Below are 19,683 nucleotides of genomic sequence, written 5' to 3'. Positions count from 1 at the left end.
CATCATGCATCTACATTTTTGACCTCTTCTTCCCATGTCTTCAATCTTAGAGCTTCAGAGTTCTCCCTTCAGATGAGTGGCATGTTAATGCTGTAATAGCACTAGCTTGGAGAAGCAAGTCTCACTGAAATTGGCGAGAGTCATTTCTAAATGAAATGAAGGGCGAGAATGGCGAGCTTGGTTGGGCCCTAACAGGACGGCAAGCCCCAGAGGATCATACTGGCAGTGCAGCAGCAGACTGGGCCAGCAGCACGGTAGGAGACTGGGCCGACAGTGCGGTGGACAGTGCAGCAGCAGACCAGGCTGGCAGCACGACAGGCAGCGCGGCAGCAGACCGGGCTGATGGCGCGGCAGCAGGCTGGGCCCGCGTGGCGGACGGTGTGGCAGCAGGCCGGGCCGGCGGCGTGGCAGATTAGGCTAGCGCCACAGCAGCAGACTAGGCCGGAACTGCGGCAGACTCTGGAGGATCTCAGCCACACGGGGACCCTTGGAGGAGTGACCTGGGGTAGCATCGGTTTGTGGGCCTGGGGCTCTCTGGGACCATCTTTTGACCCCTTTTTGGCCAGCGAAGCAAACCCCGGGAACACGGGCCTTGGCAAGCCGCAGTGAGATGGAGCGGTTTTGGGCTGCAATGGAGACGTTTGGCAGCACAACGAACTGGTAGTGTGGTGGATTGGTAGACCGATCTAGGGGGACCAGGCTACTGACACTACAGGCCACAGGGGTGGACTTGGCCCTCAAGAAAGTGGACTGGCTGTTGTCCTTGGTGTGGCAGACCTTGCTGGTGAGGAGTGGGGAGTGTAGGAATAAGAACTTGCCCTCCCCCCCCCAATGGCCCACAAGATGGCAGGAAGCTGCAAGGGCCCCTCCAGAGTGAATCCTTGGTGGTAGGAGGGGGGGAGTCTGGGAGTGTGTGATTGTGAAAAAGAGCACTCAGCCCCTGAGTGAGAGACAGGGGGTGGGTGATGAATGAATGAATGCCCCCCTGTTAAGCAGTGACAGAGTTCGAGGGGGGGCATAGCAAATGGGGGGGTGATGGTTGGGCTCTGACAGTGCCGAGAGCGGAAGCTGGTGTGCCGGAGGGCCTACCATCACCCTGTGGGTGATTGATTGTAAGGATGTATGAATGGAAGGAGGGAGCCCTACTGAGAGCCAGAGACTCCCGAGGTCCAGGAATGGGCTCTAATGGATTAGGAGTCACTGGGGGCTGTAGGGTGGGGCACGTTATTGAGGTGGTGACGGGTAGGGGATGCTATGGTGGGAGCCAGAGCACAGCCCATCTTCGGGGAAGACACCCCCGGTGTTTGTTACCAGTGGCGTGTTCCAGCCCTCTGTGCTCAGACCCAGGTCCTGGTCAGCAGATCCATAGGGCCCCTGGTTCCCGGCTGTTGATTTTTAATGCAGGGTCAGTAAATAACAAGGCCCACCTCATATGTGACTTGATCACTGAGGAGGGGGCAGACCTGGCATGTATTACGGAGACCTGGCTGGGCCCCCGAAGGGGGGGGTCCCCTTTCGGAAATGTGCCCGGCTGGCTTTACAGTATGGCACCAGCCGAGACCCCAGGGCAGGGAAGAAGGGGTGGCTGTTATCTGAGAGTCTCTTGTGGCCTTCAGGGGCCCTCTGTCATGTTCACTGTTTCAACGTGCAATGTACATTGTAACGTTTCACATGCCATGGTGCTGATGAGCGTTTCTGTTGGGAGGGAGCTGCTGTGAAACCTTGTGCCAAGCTCTGTATCTATGTTCATTTCAATGGAATGTGTTTGGGTTATGTGCTCTGCTCAAGGACTTTTCCTGCGGACCATCAGAAGCTGTTAGGAGCACCTGGGATTGTGAGCCTGGGAAGATTCTATGTGGGGAGGGATCTCGTTTGTACCGAGGGTTTTTTAGTTTGCATTTGGCGCGCTTTTTCCATTCACAGCTTTCTTTGTGAACCTGCATACTATTCTTTAATAAATCAGGTATCTTTGTGATCCTGCTTACGAGTCTGATGGTGTTGAGAATAGGCAATCATTACATAAAGCTGAGAATCACCAAAGTTATACCGTTAGCTCCTACCAAGATTAGCTTCTTGTGAGGGAAAACAGTTGACGATGACCGAATCCAAACTCAGGACCCGGAGACTTGAGGAGCCAACTGGCTTGATGCCTGAGTCAACGGTCAGGAGCGGAGAACTGAGCCTCACCCCAGAACCTTCAGATTCATGGCAGCATTCGAGTTCCAGCCCTGAGGGAGAGGAATCTGATGATGGGAGAGCACCAGAGCAACCGGCACCCAGCGAATTCTCCGCAGAGCTGATGAAATGGGAGAACCCCAGCCAGGGACGTCCCAGGCGTCCTGGAAGTATCGGGTTCTGCTGACCCCAAACATAGAATCCATCACAGTATCAGCAGGGAGACAGCCTAACGCGCGAGGGAGGGAGGAATCTCAAACCCCTGAAAGGCTAAGGGTGGTAGAGGCCAAATTAGAATCGATGGAGTACATGCTAAAAGCCCTGTCTCTGTCATGGGAGGGGGGGCAGCCAAGGCATGAAGGAGATTCCAGCTCCACGCAATCATCCTCCATCCCCTCACCCGGACCACCGGCGGAGCGGGGCCAGAGACGGCGCTGGGATGAATCTCCACCCCGCAGAGTTCGTCCATCAATGTCCCCACCCCGAGGAGGGAGAACTACTGTAACCTGGGGCCCAACCACTCAAGCAGCCACTAATTCAGCTCCAACAGGAGCGGGGGTGAAAGACTTTTCTGTCAAGTTTGATGGGGATCCAACTAAGTTGTCTTTCTTTCTCACTAATGCTAAAAGTTATATGAAACAGTTTGGACCATACTTCCCTTCTGAAGAGGCTAAAATAACTGCCATTGCCACCAAGCTGAAGGGACGAGCAGCTGACTGGTATGTTCAATTAAGTGAGGCTGACTCCCCTGAGCTTGAGGATTTTGAGGAATTCATGTGGGCATTAAAGCTGCATTTTGAGAATCCCCTAGCCAAGGCAAGGGCTAAAAAGGCACTGAAGGATCTTACCCAGGGCCAACTGTCTGTAGCTGATTATGCCCTGGAGTTTAAGGCTTTAGCTGGGAAAATCCCCGACTGGTCTCAGTCAACCTTAATGGAACGGTTTAAAGAGGGACTCAACAGGGACGTCCTGTGGTGGGCGTTGTGTAGAGATGACTCAGAGACATTGTACGAATGGATCTGTCTGGCCGGCAAAGCTGAGCACGCCCAGCATACCTACATGCAAACCAAACAACCTGAAAAACAACCAGCCACCATGAGGGGACCCCGAAGTGCCGCAACTGCTACCTGGCCAGGCTTTAGAGCCTGGGAAGAGGAGAGAGATCGGCGCTATGCGAGGGATCAGTGTCTCCGATGCGGAAAGGAAGGGCACCAAGCAGTTGATTGCCCAAAAGCCAAGGCTGGAGACCGAGCAGGCAAGCTGCCGGCCAAATCGCCGCCCCCATTGAGGTGGATGACAGCAGCCAAGGGGGCGGCCGATGCTGAGGAAGTACCCTACTTCTCGGGAGTGGCTGAAGATGACTAAGGAGCCGGCGGGAAACGCCAGCCACCTGCCATGAAAAGCACCTGCGGGCAGGTGGAGGAGGATGGGCGCGAGGATGCTATGGTGAGTGCTGACTGTCCCACTCTAGCAGTGAAAGTGAAATTGGGCTCCTGCACAAAGACTACAGAGGTCTGAGCTTTAGTTGACTCTGGGTGTTCCAGGTGATTAATTCACCGTGATCTGGTTGGGTTTTACCAAGTCCCTACCGTGGAGAGGGCTTCAAGAGTGGGGGTTGGAAGGGCTGCAATTGCCATGCCGCACCCTAGTTTGGCACGTTTAGAGGGCTTGCCCAATCAATACCAAGATTTTGCAGACGTTTTTGGAGAAATAGAAGATCAGCTACCCCCCCCCCATTGGAAAACTGATTGTGCCATAGAGTTGGTTCCTAACGCTCAATTGCCCAAGCCAAAAATTTATCCAATGACTCAGAAGGAGCTTGGGGCATTATGGGACTTTATCGACAAAAAACTGTCAAGGGGGTTTATTGAACCTGCAAATTCCCCAGTTGGGGCCCCTGTGCTATTCCGGGAAAAGAAAGATGGCACGCTTAGACTCTGTATGGACTATCGGGGGTTAAATTCTGTCTCGATCTGCAACAAGTACCCTCTACCACTAATGAAAGACACGTTAGCTCATTTGTCAAAGGGCAAGATTTTCTCCAAGCTCGACCTTCGTGAAGGCTATTTTCGCATCCGCATATGAGCTGGAGATGAGTGGAAAACTGCTTTTAATTGCCCACTGGGTTCATTTCAGTACAAAGTCCTCCCTTTTGGGTTGGCAGGGGCGCCCAGAGTCTTCATGCAATTGATTAATGAAGTATTACATGATCATTTGTTTAAAGGGGTCCTGGTTTATTTGGACGATGTGCTCATTTACACTGAATCCGAGGAGGACCACGAACGCCTTCTCTAACAAGTGTTAAATAAGCTTAGAGATGCCAAGCTTTATGCCAAGCTTTCCAAATGTGAATTTCACAAAACCCAACTTGACTATCTAGGCTATAGGGTATCTGACAAAGGCATTGAGATGAACCCTGAAAAAATTCAGGTGATTTTAAGTTGGGAACATCCCCACACCTGGAGGCAACTACAAAGTTTCCTAGGGTTCAGTAATTATTATCAGCAGTTTGTCCAGGGGTTTGCTGAGATTGCTTTGCCCCTTACTGACTTGCTACGTACCATGGGTTTGGGAGAGACACGCAAGGTGAAAAACCCTGGGGCAGTGCTGAATTGGACACCTGAATGCCAGGCGGCATTCAAGAAGTTAAAAGCCCTCTTCACTGCTGAGCCTATTTTACAGCACCCCGATCCTGAATGCCCCTTTGTGGTCCAAGTTGATGCTTCTGACTCAATTGGGGCTATATTGTTACAGACAGATTCTGAAAATCACTTGAAACCCTGCGCTGATTTGTCTAGAAAATTTTCTGAAACTGAGCGCTGGTGGCATGTTTGGGAAAAAGAGGCTTTTGCTGTAAAAGCCGCTTTGGAAGCCTGGCATCACCTCCTGGAAGGCGCTAAATGCCCTTTCGAGGTTTCGACCAATCACAGGAATTTGGAAGCCCTTCGCACCCTCCGGCGTCTCAGTCCTAAACAAATTCGCTGGGCTCAATTTTTCAGTCGCTTTAACTTCCAGTTAAAATTTATTCTGGGAAAGAAAAACTTTCTGGCCGATGCTTTGTCACGTTTACCTCAGGACTATGACCATGTGGCTTTTTCCATTCTCAGCTTTCTTTGTGAACCTGCATATTATTCTTTAATAAATCAGATATCTTTGTGATCCTGGTTATGAGTCTGATGGTGTTGAGAATAGGCAATCATTACACCCTGCTCCACACGTGGCCAGTTGTGAGACCGTTTTTCAAGTTGGGTTCCCGAGAACAGTTGGGAGTGTTGCTGCTGTATCAGCCTCCCTGCTGCATGGCAACCACCCTGCCTGAGCTGCTCGAGGCCGTCTTGGGGCTGGCGGTGGAGTTCCACAGGCTCATGGTTCTGGGGGACTTCAACCTGCCATCCCTGGGGCATGCCTCGGAGGCGGCTCGGGAGTTCATGGCTACCATGGCAGCCATGGGCCTGTCCCAGATTATTCGGGACACGACTTGAGACAGTGGCCTCACCCTGGACTTGGTTTTCTTGTCAGAGCAGTGGCAATGTGATCTGAGGGGTGAGTTACAGCTGTCCCCTTCGTTATGGTCAGACCACACCCTAGTGGCCCTGAGATTCTTCTATGCCACCCCCCTCCACAGGGAGAGGGGACTCATTCAATTGGTCCACCCCCAGTGACTGATGGACCCAGTAGGGTTTCAGAAGGAACTGGGGGTTATACCCAGTGATCTGCTGCATGGTCCAGCAGAGGCCCTAGCTGCTGCTTGGAATAGGGAGGCGGCTGGGGCCTTGGACAGGATTGCATCTGTGCGGCCTCTCTTGTCCCATCAAACCCGGCACTCCCCGTGGTTTACGGAGGAGTTGAGGGTTCTGAAGAGGATTAAGAGACGCCTAGAGTGCTGCTGGAGGAAGACAAAGACTGAATTCGACTGAACACAGGTTAGAACCACTATTAAGACCTACCTTGTGGCGATAAAAGGAGCGAAGCATCAATACTTCTCCACTCTTACTGCGTCTGCAGAATGCCGCCCAACGGCCCTGTTTAAGATCAGTCAATCCCTTTTGGGGAAGGTGGGTTCAGTGACCCATCTACAGGGCCGTGCAGAGGAATTTGCTGAGCATCTGCAGGGCAAAATCGCTCAGAACCACTCCAAGTTAGACTCCAGGCGTGAGGCTCGATCTGGAGAGATACCAGGGGAACGGGCTTACCCAGTTATCTGGGAGCAGTTTGATCCTGCTGGACCTGAGGAAGTGGACAGGATCCTACAGACAGTAAATGCCACATGTCATCTAGACCCATGCCTCTCCTGGCTGGTAAAAGCAGCCTGGGAGGTGACATGTGGTTGGGTCCATGAGATGGTTAATACATCCTTGGGAGAGCGGGTGTTCCCGGCTACCTTTAAAGAGGCACTGGTGCACCCCCTCCTCAAGAAGCCATCGCTGGATCCTACTGTTCTGGACAATTTTCATCCAGTCTCCCACCTTCCCTTTGTGGGAAAGGTGGTTGAGAAAGTGGTGGCTTTGCAGCTCCAGAGGGTCCTGGAGGAAATGGATTATCTGGACCTCTTTCAGTCAGGTTTCAGGCCCAGTTATGGGACAGCAACGGCATTGGTCACACTTATGGATGATCTCTGGCGGGAGCAGGATGGTCACAGTGCATCCATCCTTGCTCTCCTTGATCTCTCAGTGGCTTTCAATACGATCGACTATGATATCCTTTTGGGGCGGCTCAGGGAATTGGGGGTGGGCGTCATGGTCTTGCGCTGGTTCACCTCCTTCCTCCAGGGCTGGTCCCAATCAGTGGTGATAGGGAGCGAGAGGTCCGACCCTCGGCCCCTCCATTGTGGGGTGCCGCAGGGTTTGGTACTCTCTCTGCTCCTTTTCAACATCTGCATGAAACCGCTGGGTGAGATCATCCGTCACCACGGGGTGAGATATCAATATGCTGATGATACTCAATTGTACATCTCCATCCCGGGTGAGGTAAGTGATGCTGTGACTGCCCTGTCTCAGTGTCTGGGGGCTGTAGGGGTCTGGATGGGGAACAACCGGCTTCAACTGAACCCTGGTAAGACGGAGTGGCTGTGAGTTAATGGTTCTTCCATATCTGGGACATTATCATCTCTGGTTCTGGATGGGTCACACTGCCCCAGACAGACCCGGTGCGTAATCTGGGGGTCCTCCTGGACTCACGGCTCCTGCTTGAAGAGCAGGTGGTAGCCATGGTCAGGAGAGCCTGTGAGCAGCTACGTGCTGTGCACCAGTTACACCCTTTCCTGGATCGGGAGGCCCTTTGAACAGTCACTCATACACTTGTTATCTCTCATATAGACTATTGCAATGCACTCTACATGGGGCTACCCTTGAAAAGTATCCGGAAGCTCCAGCTGGTCCAGAATGCAGCCGCGTGAGCTGTTTTTGGTGCCCCCAGAAGGGCACATGTAACACCACTGCTGCACGAGCTGCATTGGGTACCAGTTTGCTTCCAGGTCCAATTCAAGGTGTTGGTTATCACCATTAAAGCCCTACATGGCATGGGGCCAGATTACCTGAGGGACTGCCTCTTCCCCATTACATCAGCCCGTCCCACCCAACTGTGCAGAGAGAGCATGTTGTGGACCCCGTCTCTAAGACAACTTTGTTTGGCGGGGTCCAGGAAGCAGGCCTTCTCTGCAGTGGCACCCGCCCTATGGAATATGCTGCCCCCGGAGATGAGATTGGCCCCATCACTCCTGGCCTTTCGGAGGAGTCTGAAGACCTGGTTTTGCCGCCTCACTTGGGACGGAGAGGGGACTAGAGCTACATGGGGATGGTTGCTATAGACTACTCCTCCCACACTTGGACTGCTTTAGATTCTTTTGCCACTTGGACTTTTTTATTTTTTACTCTATTTATATTATTTATTATTGTAATTTTATATTGTGGATTTTATGATTGTTGTTTTAATTGATTACTGTAAACCGCCCAGAGTCCCCCGAAGGGAGGAGATGGGCAGGGACAAATTGGACAAATAAATAAATAAACAAACAAACAAACAAACAAATAAATAAAATGACATGTAAAGAGGTGCATACTCTTTATGTATGCATACTCTCATGCATACCAGGGAGTAAACACTGCTGAATAGAGCGACTCTAAGTAATGGTGTATAAGAGTAGGTTTGTTGTTGTTGTTTATTTGTTCAGTCACTTCCGACTCTTTGTGACTTCATGGACCAGCCCACGCCAGAGATTCCTGTCGGTCGTCAACACCCCCAGGTCCCCCAGGGATGAGTCCATCACCTCTAGAATATCATCTATCTATCTTGCCCTTGGTCGCCCCCTCCTCCTTTTGCCCTCCACTCTCCCTAGCATCAGCATCTTCTCCAGGGTGTCCTGTCTTCTCATTATGTGGCCAAAGTATTTCAGTTTTGCCTTTAATATCGTTCCCTCAAGTGAGCAGGCTGGCTTTATTTCCTGGAGGATGGACTGGTTTGATCTTCTGGCAGTCCAAGGCACTCTCAGAATTTTCCTCCAACACCACAGTTCAAAAGCATCTATCTTCCTTCTCTCAGCCTTCCTTATGGTCCAGCTCTCGCAGCCATATGTTACTACAGGGAACACCATTGCTTTAACTATGCGGACCTTTGTTGTCAGTGTGATGTCTCTGCTCTTAACTATTTTATTGAGATTTGTCATTGCTCTTCTCCCAAGGATTAAGCGTCTTCTGATTTCCTGACTGCAGTCAGCATCTGCAGTAATCTTCGCACCTAGGAATACAAAGCCTTTCACTGCTTCTACATTTTCTCCCTCTATTTGCCAGTTATCAATCAAGCTGGTTGCCATAATCTTGGGTTTTTTGAGGTTTAGCTGCAAGCCAGCTTTTGCACTTTCTTCTTTCACCTTCATCATAAGGCTCCTCAGTTCCTCTTCGCTTTCAGCCATCAAAGTGGTATCATCTGCATATCTGAGATTGTTAATGTTTCTTCCAGAGATTTTAACCCCAGCCTTGGATTCCTCAAGCCCAGCATGTCGCATGATGTGTTCTGCATACAAGTTGAATAGGTAGGGTGAGAGTATACAGCCCTGCCATACTCCTTTCCCAATCTTAAACCAGTCTGTTGTTCCATGGTCTGTTCATTCATGAAATGTACAGAGCAAATAGTACAATTTTATTTGCTATATTACTATTTTATTACTAAAAGAGGGAAATATGCATAGGGTTCATGAGGAAATTGTATATATTTACATTTTGAATTAAAGGGACAGCTTCAGAGATAAGTGGCCTAAAATCTGTACATTATCGAAAACATGCAAAGTTTGTTTGAAAGCACACAAATAATTCAAATACACTTTTTTTCATTTGGATTCATAAACGCTTCGTCCATTATGCCCATGGAATACTATCCCTCAACTGAATGAATTCCCCAATCCCTAGTGCACCTGCCTAAGCACATCCCGAGGGTCTACCTGGTGATCATGTTGGGAGATACAGAGTAAGTCTTGTGCAAAAGTAAAACCAGGGAAACAAACAAAGAAACAAAGAAACCCACCTGTCTGATAACATTGGATGTAGTTCAAAGAATGGGAGTTGTAAATTTCCAGAAAGCTGGCTTCTTTAATTGATGCTCTTATAAAAAGAGTATTTCCCTTTTTTTAATACACTAGTAAGAAGTCTTTCTGAGTTAACTATTTCCTTCTGTTTAAGGATAGAAAGAGAGCCTTGTATGGCGCAGAGGGGTAGGTGGCAGCATTGCAACCGAAACTCTCCCCACGACCTGAGTTCGATCCCAGAGGAAGCCGGATTCTCTCTCAGGTAGCCGGCTCAGGTCGGCTCAGCCTTCCACCCTTCCGAGGTCAGTAAAAGAGTACCTAGCTTGCTGGGGAAGGTGATGACTGGGGAAGGCAATGGCAAACCACCCCACTAGTCTGCCAAGAAAAGGTCGCGAAAGCGGCGTCCCCCCAAAGGGTCAGACATGACTTGGTGCTTGCACAGGGGACCTTTCACACCTTCAAGGATAGAAAGAGCTATAGTAAAAAAAAAGATAACTGCGAAGTATTTTTTCATAATCTGAAAAGAAACATCACACCAAAGCCTCCTGGCCACCAGGACAGGCATTTTTAAAGAGCAGGAAATGGAGATTTGACTGGAGAAAAAGAGGTTGGAATTGTAATTTTTAGTAAGACCATTTTAACATGGTTGATGCTGAGCACAAGGATACCATCCTAATAGCTGAAATTAAGCCAAATGTCATTTCAGTTTTAAACTCAGTCTATTTTTCCAAGACTACAAATTAAGCTATTAAAGGCAATGCAATACTGTCCACAATAGGCTGTGTATCTCATCTTCTCCCAGATTTCCTAAGTGGTGTTTCTGTCTGCTCTTGATAACATATTTATCGATAGTTGGTAAGATTTATTTTTCATAGAAACCCAACAATGATGTAGAATACCATTAAAATATACAATATTAAGATAGCTTACTATCTTTCCAATATCAGATATTTGAGTGTTTACCAATTTGGAAATAAAACAGCAAAAGAAAACAAGAAATGCATTTTGTATACAAAAGAGCTACCTTCAAGGAAAGTAAAAGCATATAAGCTTATAAATTTAAAAAGGGCCCATTCAAAATGTTGATGGCAGTTCTCTTCATGATGGTTGGATGCACTAGTGTCCACTTCTGAGCCATAATTTGGACAGCTGTTTTCCTATTTCATCCAGTTTCTACAGTTAAGAAAGTGAAAGAATTCTTTTGGTGGTAGAAACCCAACTATGGAATGTTCCCATATAAATATCACTCTGGTGATCTTTTCAGCAGCAGATTTTAACAGATTTTAAAATGTTGCTGATAGCTGCTTGCAAATTTGGTCCCTGGTTTTCACTGATGAAACAGAAATAATGAAATCAGGGTCTACAGATTATGGAAGTTAGACGGGGTGAGCTAAAGAATTAAGACAGCATTAGTGTGTCAGTTGAGAAAAAGGAAAAAGCAGTGGCGAAGGGCAAGAAAATGTTGCAGATCTCAATTCTAACAGAGTGAGGTTTTGTGGGGTGGTATTAGTTTGGGAGAATCTTCATACTTGAAGATTAAACAAGTATGCTTAATGTTTCCTCTTTCCTCTCCCATTACGTAAGGATGTTTGCCTACACCTGCTCAAGAGCTCAGATTCCCGGCTGAAGTCTATATAATTTAACCAAGTATTTTCTTTTTCTTCCCTCTTTATTCCTGGAATGAAGAAGATGGAATAATGTTCCTGTTTCAGTCACCAGAAACTTAGAATAGGCTGTTCCAGATCCACTTATGTTAAATATATTTATTTAATTAATTTAAAGCTTGTAGATCTCATATGAACAGAAGGACATTTGTAATGGGTTACAGATCAATAAAAACAAGGACATTTTTGTCATCGGGCTTACAATCTAAAAATACTTGACATAGAAAGAGGCATTGAGATGCAGAAATGGAAATCAAAACACAGTACTGCTTAAACTGAATAGTTTTTACAATGATCATTTAAACTGAAACTGGGAAGTTAAGATTTTAAAAAAGGTCTTGACAGGTCTCTAATAAATAAGACTATTAATGTGATATTCCTGAAAATGGCTACATACAACTTGACATTATTAGTCTTATGAGTGGGCCTAAGAGGAGTCTTCTGGATTATCACTGTTTTTGCTGCAGATGAAGCTCAAACTATACCCTTACCTGATTAAAGCAGAGAGTCTTACTTCTTCACAGAATCAGTAGTTTCAATGGCCTAGGAGGAGAGAAGCCCTGGTGGGAATAGCAGAAACACCTAGCTATCTCAGTTTTCACAAATAATTGCTATCATTTACCTTCAATGTATCATTTTTAAGAAGCATATCTTTCTTATTAAACAATGGGGCAGGGAATTCCCTTCACTAAGACATCCTTCTGAAAAGGTAAAGTTTCCCTCAAGACAAGCTCAACTCCTCATAACTTTATAGACATACTGTATCTCTATTTTTTTTTGGTCATAATGAAGAGGTGGCTTGCTTTTGCCTTCTTCCAGGATGTTTTTTGAACTTCCCAGTCTAGCCAATTAGCCCTGGGATTTCCTAGCAGTTTTCCCCACCATACTCTGAGTAAGTATGTAGGCTAAATCCTACCACCAACTGTTACAGGGCTTTCCACCAGCACAGACTTAATTAATACCTAATATTTTTGCATACTTTATTTCTGTAAAGAACAATGCTTCCTAAGTTTATTGATACCTGATGCAGCAATCAGCAATATGAACTATGTGTTAAAGCATGCTGTCTATGCCTCATCTGGCCTACTTTACAAATCGTTGGAAAGTTTATTGGGACTGTAATGAAGAGCTGGGATTACTAGTTACACAGTCACATTTTTTGAATATACAGATTTTTGGAAACAAATAGTTAACATTCTGTCCTACATTTAACCATTATTTCTCTATCCCTAAACCAGAATCTCTGGTGAAGAAAGTAATTATCTGACACAACCCCAAATAAAATAAACACTGGTTTACAGTGGAGGAGCTGTCCATGGTCCTCATTCAATTTTTAAAAAAGACTTTTTAAAATAACCTCTGAACAAACAGTACTTAGAAAGTTCACACAGTATGAAGGAATGTGGCAAAATGGTTTCTCTTCCAGAAAATTAATAGAAATCTCATTTTTCTTATTACACTCACAAAGCCTGTATCAATAATTCCATTGCACAATCTATCATTGTCCATCCTTAAAAATATGCTAAGCCTATAGGTGCATCTTGTAATTGCATCAGTAAACAACTTTTTAAAGAAACAATATTTTCATAACTCAGGTTTGAAAATTAAAAATCATCACCCCAGATCAAATCCAGCTCCAAATCACTCCTTCAAGTAACAGCACTTATGTAGCGAAAATAGCGATGCATTCCAGAGGTATTGGCCTATTTGAAAGAACTACTGCAGAACTACAAAGAAGCTTTTGAAAAAAATCCTAAAAAGGAGAGAATGTCTAGAATAAATCAAGAAAGCTACGTATGCTCACTTGGCAAAAAAATGCTGGCTGATTTGTAGGGACAGGAGGGAGAAACTTTGAAGAAGCACTCCAAGCTGTAACATATTTGTTGCAGGTTCCTATAGATAGAGTAACAACAATCCCAGGCCTTATGTAGCACCATTCATGGACAATTAAGAAATGGCTAAGACCCAAGGAGACTTAGATAAAAAAAAAAAACCCTCCCCCCATGACTAGGCATTCTCATTAGAGAATTCCACAAAGGGGGAAGGAATATTGAAAAAAAGAGGTGGATGGCTGGATCAATGAACAGAAGCATTATATACAGCAACATTTTGCTGTAAACCTCTTTAATTTCAAGTTAATACTAAATGTAGGAATGTTGTAAAATCAGACATAGAATTCCTGAGATAACCTGTTAAATTCTGTTAATGACACCATTGGTATCTGCGGCAAACCGAGATTGCATGAACATGACAAAACATGCAGTGATGTCATGATGGAAAATCCACTCTTATGTATTTGTAACCTAAAGTCTACGTATAATGATAGTATACTCATATGTAATGAGCTAGAGCTTGGATTCTTCTAAGTTAGGTTATGCAAACAAAAAGCAAAGATGCAAGAGACAGCAAATATTCTTCAAAATACTTTATATACTTTCTCTTATACGTCTTATAAAACTGCAAAATGAACAAAATAAAACTTCAGTAGCTAGATATTTTCCACTTTATACTGACTGTTCATAACTCAGCATCAAACTGAAAGCTAAAAGCTTCAATTCTGGGACCAATATAAGCCATAAAAAGACTTCAAGCATTTTCAGATTTGTAAATATGAGTCACTCTGCTAGGCTGAAAACCTCCAAATCTTAAACAAAAAATCTGAAAATGTTTCTAACAAGGAAGACATGAATTCAAGCACCAGCTTTTATAAGCATTTCTCAAATAAATCTGACAGATCAGAAAATAACATAACCATCTTGCAGAATAATGTTAGAATATAGTCATATTACATCAGATTTAAGCAGCTTATGTACAGAGTGACACACTTCCAAAACTCATGCATGACAATCCTTAAACTGAAAATGAAACACCACTGCCAATCAAAGCTCCATCTCCAGAATGTCTTTCTTACAAACTGTGCCAAACAAATTCACAATTACTCATACTGGAATGTAAATACAGTGGCTAAACAAAGAAGTCATAGCAGCCAGGATTTCCATATGTACTAGCTGGGTGGAAAAGAGCAACAACCATTTGCCTTTGGCAAACTATTTAAATCCAGTGAACCAGTTTGGTCTTGGCAATCCGGTGCTCTCAAAAGATTTTCGATTACAATTCCCTTCAACAGTCTCCGCCCCCTCCCCCCGACAATGGGCACATGGATACTTATAGGTACAAGGGGAATTACCTATATCTAAATCTACAGCTCTACATCCTGCACCCACTGGTAACAAGTAGGTGTCCCACTGAATTAGAGAAAGAGCCTCCTTCCAAAGCATACTTAATCCTTCACATATTGCAAGTCGCCAGGCTACTGGCGTTGAAAACCTGACCGAGCCTTTTCCGGAACAGAGAAGAGGAAGGGGACGCGCAGAGTCAGCGATACAGCCGAACAAAGCCACGCAGGCCCCGCTCGGCTCGGGCAGCGCTACCGAAAGCCGGCCTATCTTCTCGCGCTAGAAGCTCCGGAACGAGGAATGAAGCCCGGGACGGGAGCGCCAGGAAGAGGGCAGCGAGCCTTGCTGGGTCACGGCCCCAATAAGGGCAGCAGGGCACAGGCAGGCACGGCCAGCCCGCGGAGCCAAGCCAAGGAAGACGCGCGCTGAGTTGCAAGCGGAGCAGAAAGCAGGGAAGAGGCCACAGGCAGGCAAAGGTTGCGGCGCCCACGGAAGCGGAGCAGCGGCGGCCTGCCAGACGCGAGCGCAGCCCCTCCTGCAACGGGGAGAGCCCGCGGCGCCAGACGGAGCACTCACGCATGAGGAGGCTGAAGGCCACAACCCCCAGGAGCCCCTGCAGGAAGATGCCGAAGCTGTCCATCAGGGCCCCGTTCTTGCAGCCGCGGTAGTCCGGCCTGGACCTCACCGTGGAAGCGGAGGAGGAAGCGCCGCCGCTCCGCCGGGGGTCCAGCTTGGGTGTGACACCCACGGAGCCGTTGGGGGCAAGGGAACCCCCCATGGCCCACTCGGCGCGCCGCGCAGCAGGTGCGCGCACGGCACCGGTAAGCTAGGCGCACGCCAAGCGGGCTCATATGCTCCGCGGCGTTTCCTGGGCAGGGGGAGGAGTTCCACGCGCGCCGCCTCACCGCCGCCATGTAACGTCACCCAACCAGGATTGGCTCGCGCGCGGCTCCGGGGCGTGACTAAGAGGAGAAGCCTCTCCGCGGTCGCGTCCGACGTTTTCACCTCGCAAGCCTCAGACGAGCGAGTGGGTGGAGCGGCGAAGGTTGAGCGTCCGCGGGGTTGCGTGCTTCGTTGAATGCGGAGTTTAGGGTGTCCGTGCTTGGTGCAGGAGAAGCGCTGCGGTCCGGCGCCGGCCCTGTTTCCGTGGTTGCGCGCGTTGGGTTTCTTCCAAGGCCTTTGCTTGGCTTAGGGACAGATGGCGCAAGACCGAGCAGCATTTCGTTCTGTTCTACATAGGGTCGCCATGAGTCGTAAACGACTCGACGGCAACTAACAACAACAACAACAACAAGGCGTCTATGACCGGCGGAAGGACGGGCAGTTCAGGCGCTGACCCCCGGGCACGTCCCGTGCAACTCTGGGTTTTTCTTGTGAGGAGACGAGCTCAAGGGCCGGTCGAGAGAAGGCGGTCCGCGGCGGAGTATGAGGGAGGAGAACGGCAGATAATTACCGCGAGGGGTATTTAATCCTATAATGCAATTCCACCTGTAGGTAGAATGGAAGGTCGGTTCTTATTTCGGAAACTTACCGAAAGAACGCGAAGTTAAGGATGCGGTCTAGAGTCTACTACTTTGATACCAGCGGGTCTATAGGATTTTTTGTTTTTGTAAAATAGGACTAGGTTTGTCTTTTAGGGCAACATTTTCAGGTATATATTACGAAGGGCGGTGCCAATACTGTATGATTAACTGTGGAAGCCTCGTGGCTTTTCGGAAGACCGAGTATGTTCTGCATATTTTGTAGTCTTAAAATTTAAGGTAATGTGTTTGCTTTGGTAAGTTCTAGGTACCACGACGAACTGCAAATGAACAATGCAATCACTCAGATGTCGGGGATCGGTATTTGTGTTAAGCAGATGTTAGCATATTCCAAAATATATTTGTGTGTATATGTCTGGATTTCTAACAGGGAACAACCCCCAAACTCTCATGTCCTAAAAAGAGGAGTAGGAATATCTGAACCTTTTCAACTTTGCTTAAGTATTCCACCTCTATATTTTCTTTTTCTAACTCTGTTATTTTCAAGCCAATCTGTGTAGTCGAACTATTTCTTGGTTGTCTCCCGGCTTCAGGGCCAGGGCTATGGGGAAAGTCTCCCTCCCATGGACAGCGCCTGGCGATTTCGCTTCCGGAGCCTCAGGCAAGCTGCAGGAGGGATTCCTCGTTCCCCACATTTCTAAAAGTGCAAGACAGTGACCCGCAACTGGTTTATCTCTACAGTTTGAAGGGGAGGGGGGGGCAAGGGCGCATGACGAGTGGAATAAGGAAATTCGGTGGATTGCAAGATCACTTTTTACATATAGATAACCTTGAGGCTTGCTGTTGTTTTAGGAAATAGTGTCTTCAGAGTGCCTAGAAATGGCACATTCAACTCATTCCAAATTCTTAACTAAGAATTATTTGATGAATACAGTGGAGAGGGGGAAACTTCCCTGAAATTTCCACTCTCTTACATTGGTTTTAGGAATAAATATTTAAGGTGATCCTTAAGATGCATGCAAGTGGCAGTGGAGAACATTTCACCCTCCTTTGCTAACTGATGTGTGACATTACAGGGAACCATGTGATACAGATTTTCAGAAAAAAATCTTTCACCCACTGATAGTTTAGGCAGTTTATAGTGGTCTAGTATTCAGATCTCCATTAATGCGAAAACATGCTGCATGATTGTAAATGTTAATGAGACATGGGTTACAAAACTATCACACAAAAATGGATTAACTCTCAGCAGGGGGCAGCACAGTACCTTGTTAATACTTGGATGGGAGACCATCAGGGAATTCCAGGGTTCAGATGGCTAAGTCAAAAAACATCCCAGAGAAGCATGATGGTAAATTGCTTATAGTCTATGCCAGAAAGACATAAAATTCCTCCTGTAGAAGAAAGGAAGAGCGCATGTGATAGTTCTAGGCAGGTTATAAGTGACAATGAAGAATGGCCAACACCCCCCCCCCCTTGACCATAATAAACTAATTAACAGAGGATAACTTTGGAAGCAGAAGTACTACAGGAGGCATTCAGTAATGCAGTTAAGAATAAGTTGTAAAAATAAAGATAAGGTCTAGCTTTAGATATAATTAGAAAAACCAAAGAACAGAACAGCCTTCTACCAATCCCTTGGGGTTTCTCGACAAAGTTAGATCAGAAATAATAGCTCCTTGATAGCTGTTAATTGTATCTCAGAAATTAAATGTAAACTACTACCAAATGTTAGTTTGAAACAAGATATGCAATTCTATTTTTGTTGGTCATCTGGAAAACCAGATTCAATAAGAATTAGAGCCCATTGTCAAATTCTGAGATTTCCTGGGGCCAGCTTGGGCTTTGCTGAGCAGATAGAGGAGTTTGCAGCACAACAAAACCATTCAGTTTTAAACTCAGGATAAGCTTTCTGGACACTCACAGGTTTCAGAACTGATCCCGGAAATCTAGATGGGAAGGACTGTTCTACCAAACTTAAAAAAAAAAAGTTCTTAAATTTCTCATGTTTAGAAAATGGTGAAGAAATTGTATTCAGAATTATTCATCACTGGAATTATATATTTTTTCCTAGTAGAATTTGGTTACATTAAACTGAACAAAGTTAAGCATTGTGTTTATAGCATTAGATAGCCTATAACACAGTGTTCAGTATATAATGCACATTTTAGATTCTGAAGCCCATAAAACACTGGAACATAAATTGAAAATACTGTCTATGCCTGAAGTTTAAAGTGAACAGTTTTCTTTGGAAAGAGAATACAGTAAATCACAATAATATATGCTTGCATCAATTGTATTCTTCCTGGGAATTATAGCTGAAATTGTGAACTAATATTTTTCTGTGCAGCATTGATCTGTGTACTGTATCTAAAGTAGTTGCTATGTTGGGGTGACTTCTGGGGAAGAAAGCGGACTGAAAGCGTACCCTACAATTGCAGAGGAATGAAGCGCCCGTGAATGGACCAACTCTTCACAATTCCTCTCTGGGCAAGGAGAGGACTGGGATAGCCCACAAGTGCTCCAGACAGCTGCTCCTCACAAGGAGACCATAAGATAGTAGTCTCCAGGAAGTTTAGAGCCCTGGGAAGTGAGGGAACCCCATTGTAGCCCAATCCATGGTTTGGTGCCTTTAAAAAGGACACAGGGTTTGCATACTTCCTTTCTTAATCACTCTTGGAAATTGCTTGTTAACTGCTTTTTGGATATTAGGAACCTTCATAATGCCAAGTTGTACTACACTGGATGAGTTTCCTTCAATTCTCAACAAAAGTTTTTAAGGACTTAAAAAAATTTTTTTTTTGGAATAAACAACAAAAGGGTGATTAGAGTGTTGATTTTAGAAAGTTATAAATGGACTAAGGGTCCAGATGGATTTGAAATAAGATCTTAAACTAATTATAAGAATCCTTTTTGTGGGAAAATGCTGTTTTGAACACTTAAAAAAATATAAGATGAGATTTTGAAGGTTGGACACTAGTCGGAACCAGAAAGAATTAAGGATTACAATTAAAGGAAAAGAGCACTTAAATTTGACTTACTAATACAGAATGGAGCAAAATAACATTGGACGTATTGAAGGATATTAGTGAACAATGGACCTAGAAGTTAATTTTAAAAATGTTTGCCATTATAGATAAACTGTTTGAAAGATGATAGGGAAAAGGAGCAAGCTTTACTGGATAAGACAGAGTCTGATTTGAAAGTGAATCTAAAAATGATGGGCTATGGGAATGATGTGGAAGGAGATGCTACATGGATATACAAATGAAACCAGTTGATGTCTTACTAAACCAAAAGTGGGACCAGGATGACTTTTTATAGTGGATTTACAAAAGAGACTTGTTAAAGTTGTGAAGAATCTCATGAGAGGGGACAAAGTAAAAATGAGAAGAAATTAAGTTCTAGGACTTTGAGGGGACTAAGGATCCCCGAATACAAGTAGCATCTCTCTGTAGGTTTGTGATTTGCTTTTTAAAATTTTCTATCCTGTCTTTATTTTTATAAATAACTCAAGGTGGTGAACATACCAAATAGTCCTTCCTCCTCCTATTTTCCGCACAAGAACCCTGTGAGGTGAGTTGAGCTGAGGGTGAGTGACTGGCCCAAGGTCTCCCAGCCGGCTTTCATGCCTAAGGTGGGACTAGAACTCTCGGTCTCCTGGTTTCTAG

The 19,683-nt window shown here is 45.9% G+C and overlaps 1 protein-coding gene across 1 annotated transcript in view; it reads right to left on the bottom strand.

Annotated features, from left to right (window-relative positions):
• The window catches only part of STIMATE (STIM activating enhancer), a 59,814-nt gene extending 44,442 nt beyond the window's left edge, over positions 1 to 15,372 (bottom strand). The window contains exon 1 of the mRNA XM_063291882.1: positions 15,108 to 15,372. Coding sequence (XP_063147952.1) covers positions 15,108 to 15,309 — 202 coding nt within the window. The 5' untranslated portion in view covers positions 15,310 to 15,372. The remainder of the gene's footprint in view (positions 1 to 15,107) is intronic.
• Positions 15,373 to 19,683: the final 4,311 nt, after the last annotated feature.

This window comes from Candoia aspera, chromosome 2, assembly GCF_035149785.1.
Source record: "Candoia aspera isolate rCanAsp1 chromosome 2, rCanAsp1.hap2, whole genome shotgun sequence".
NCBI lineage: Eukaryota > Metazoa > Chordata > Lepidosauria > Squamata > Boidae > Candoia > Candoia aspera.
This window is presented reverse-complemented; position numbering and strand designations above follow the sequence as displayed.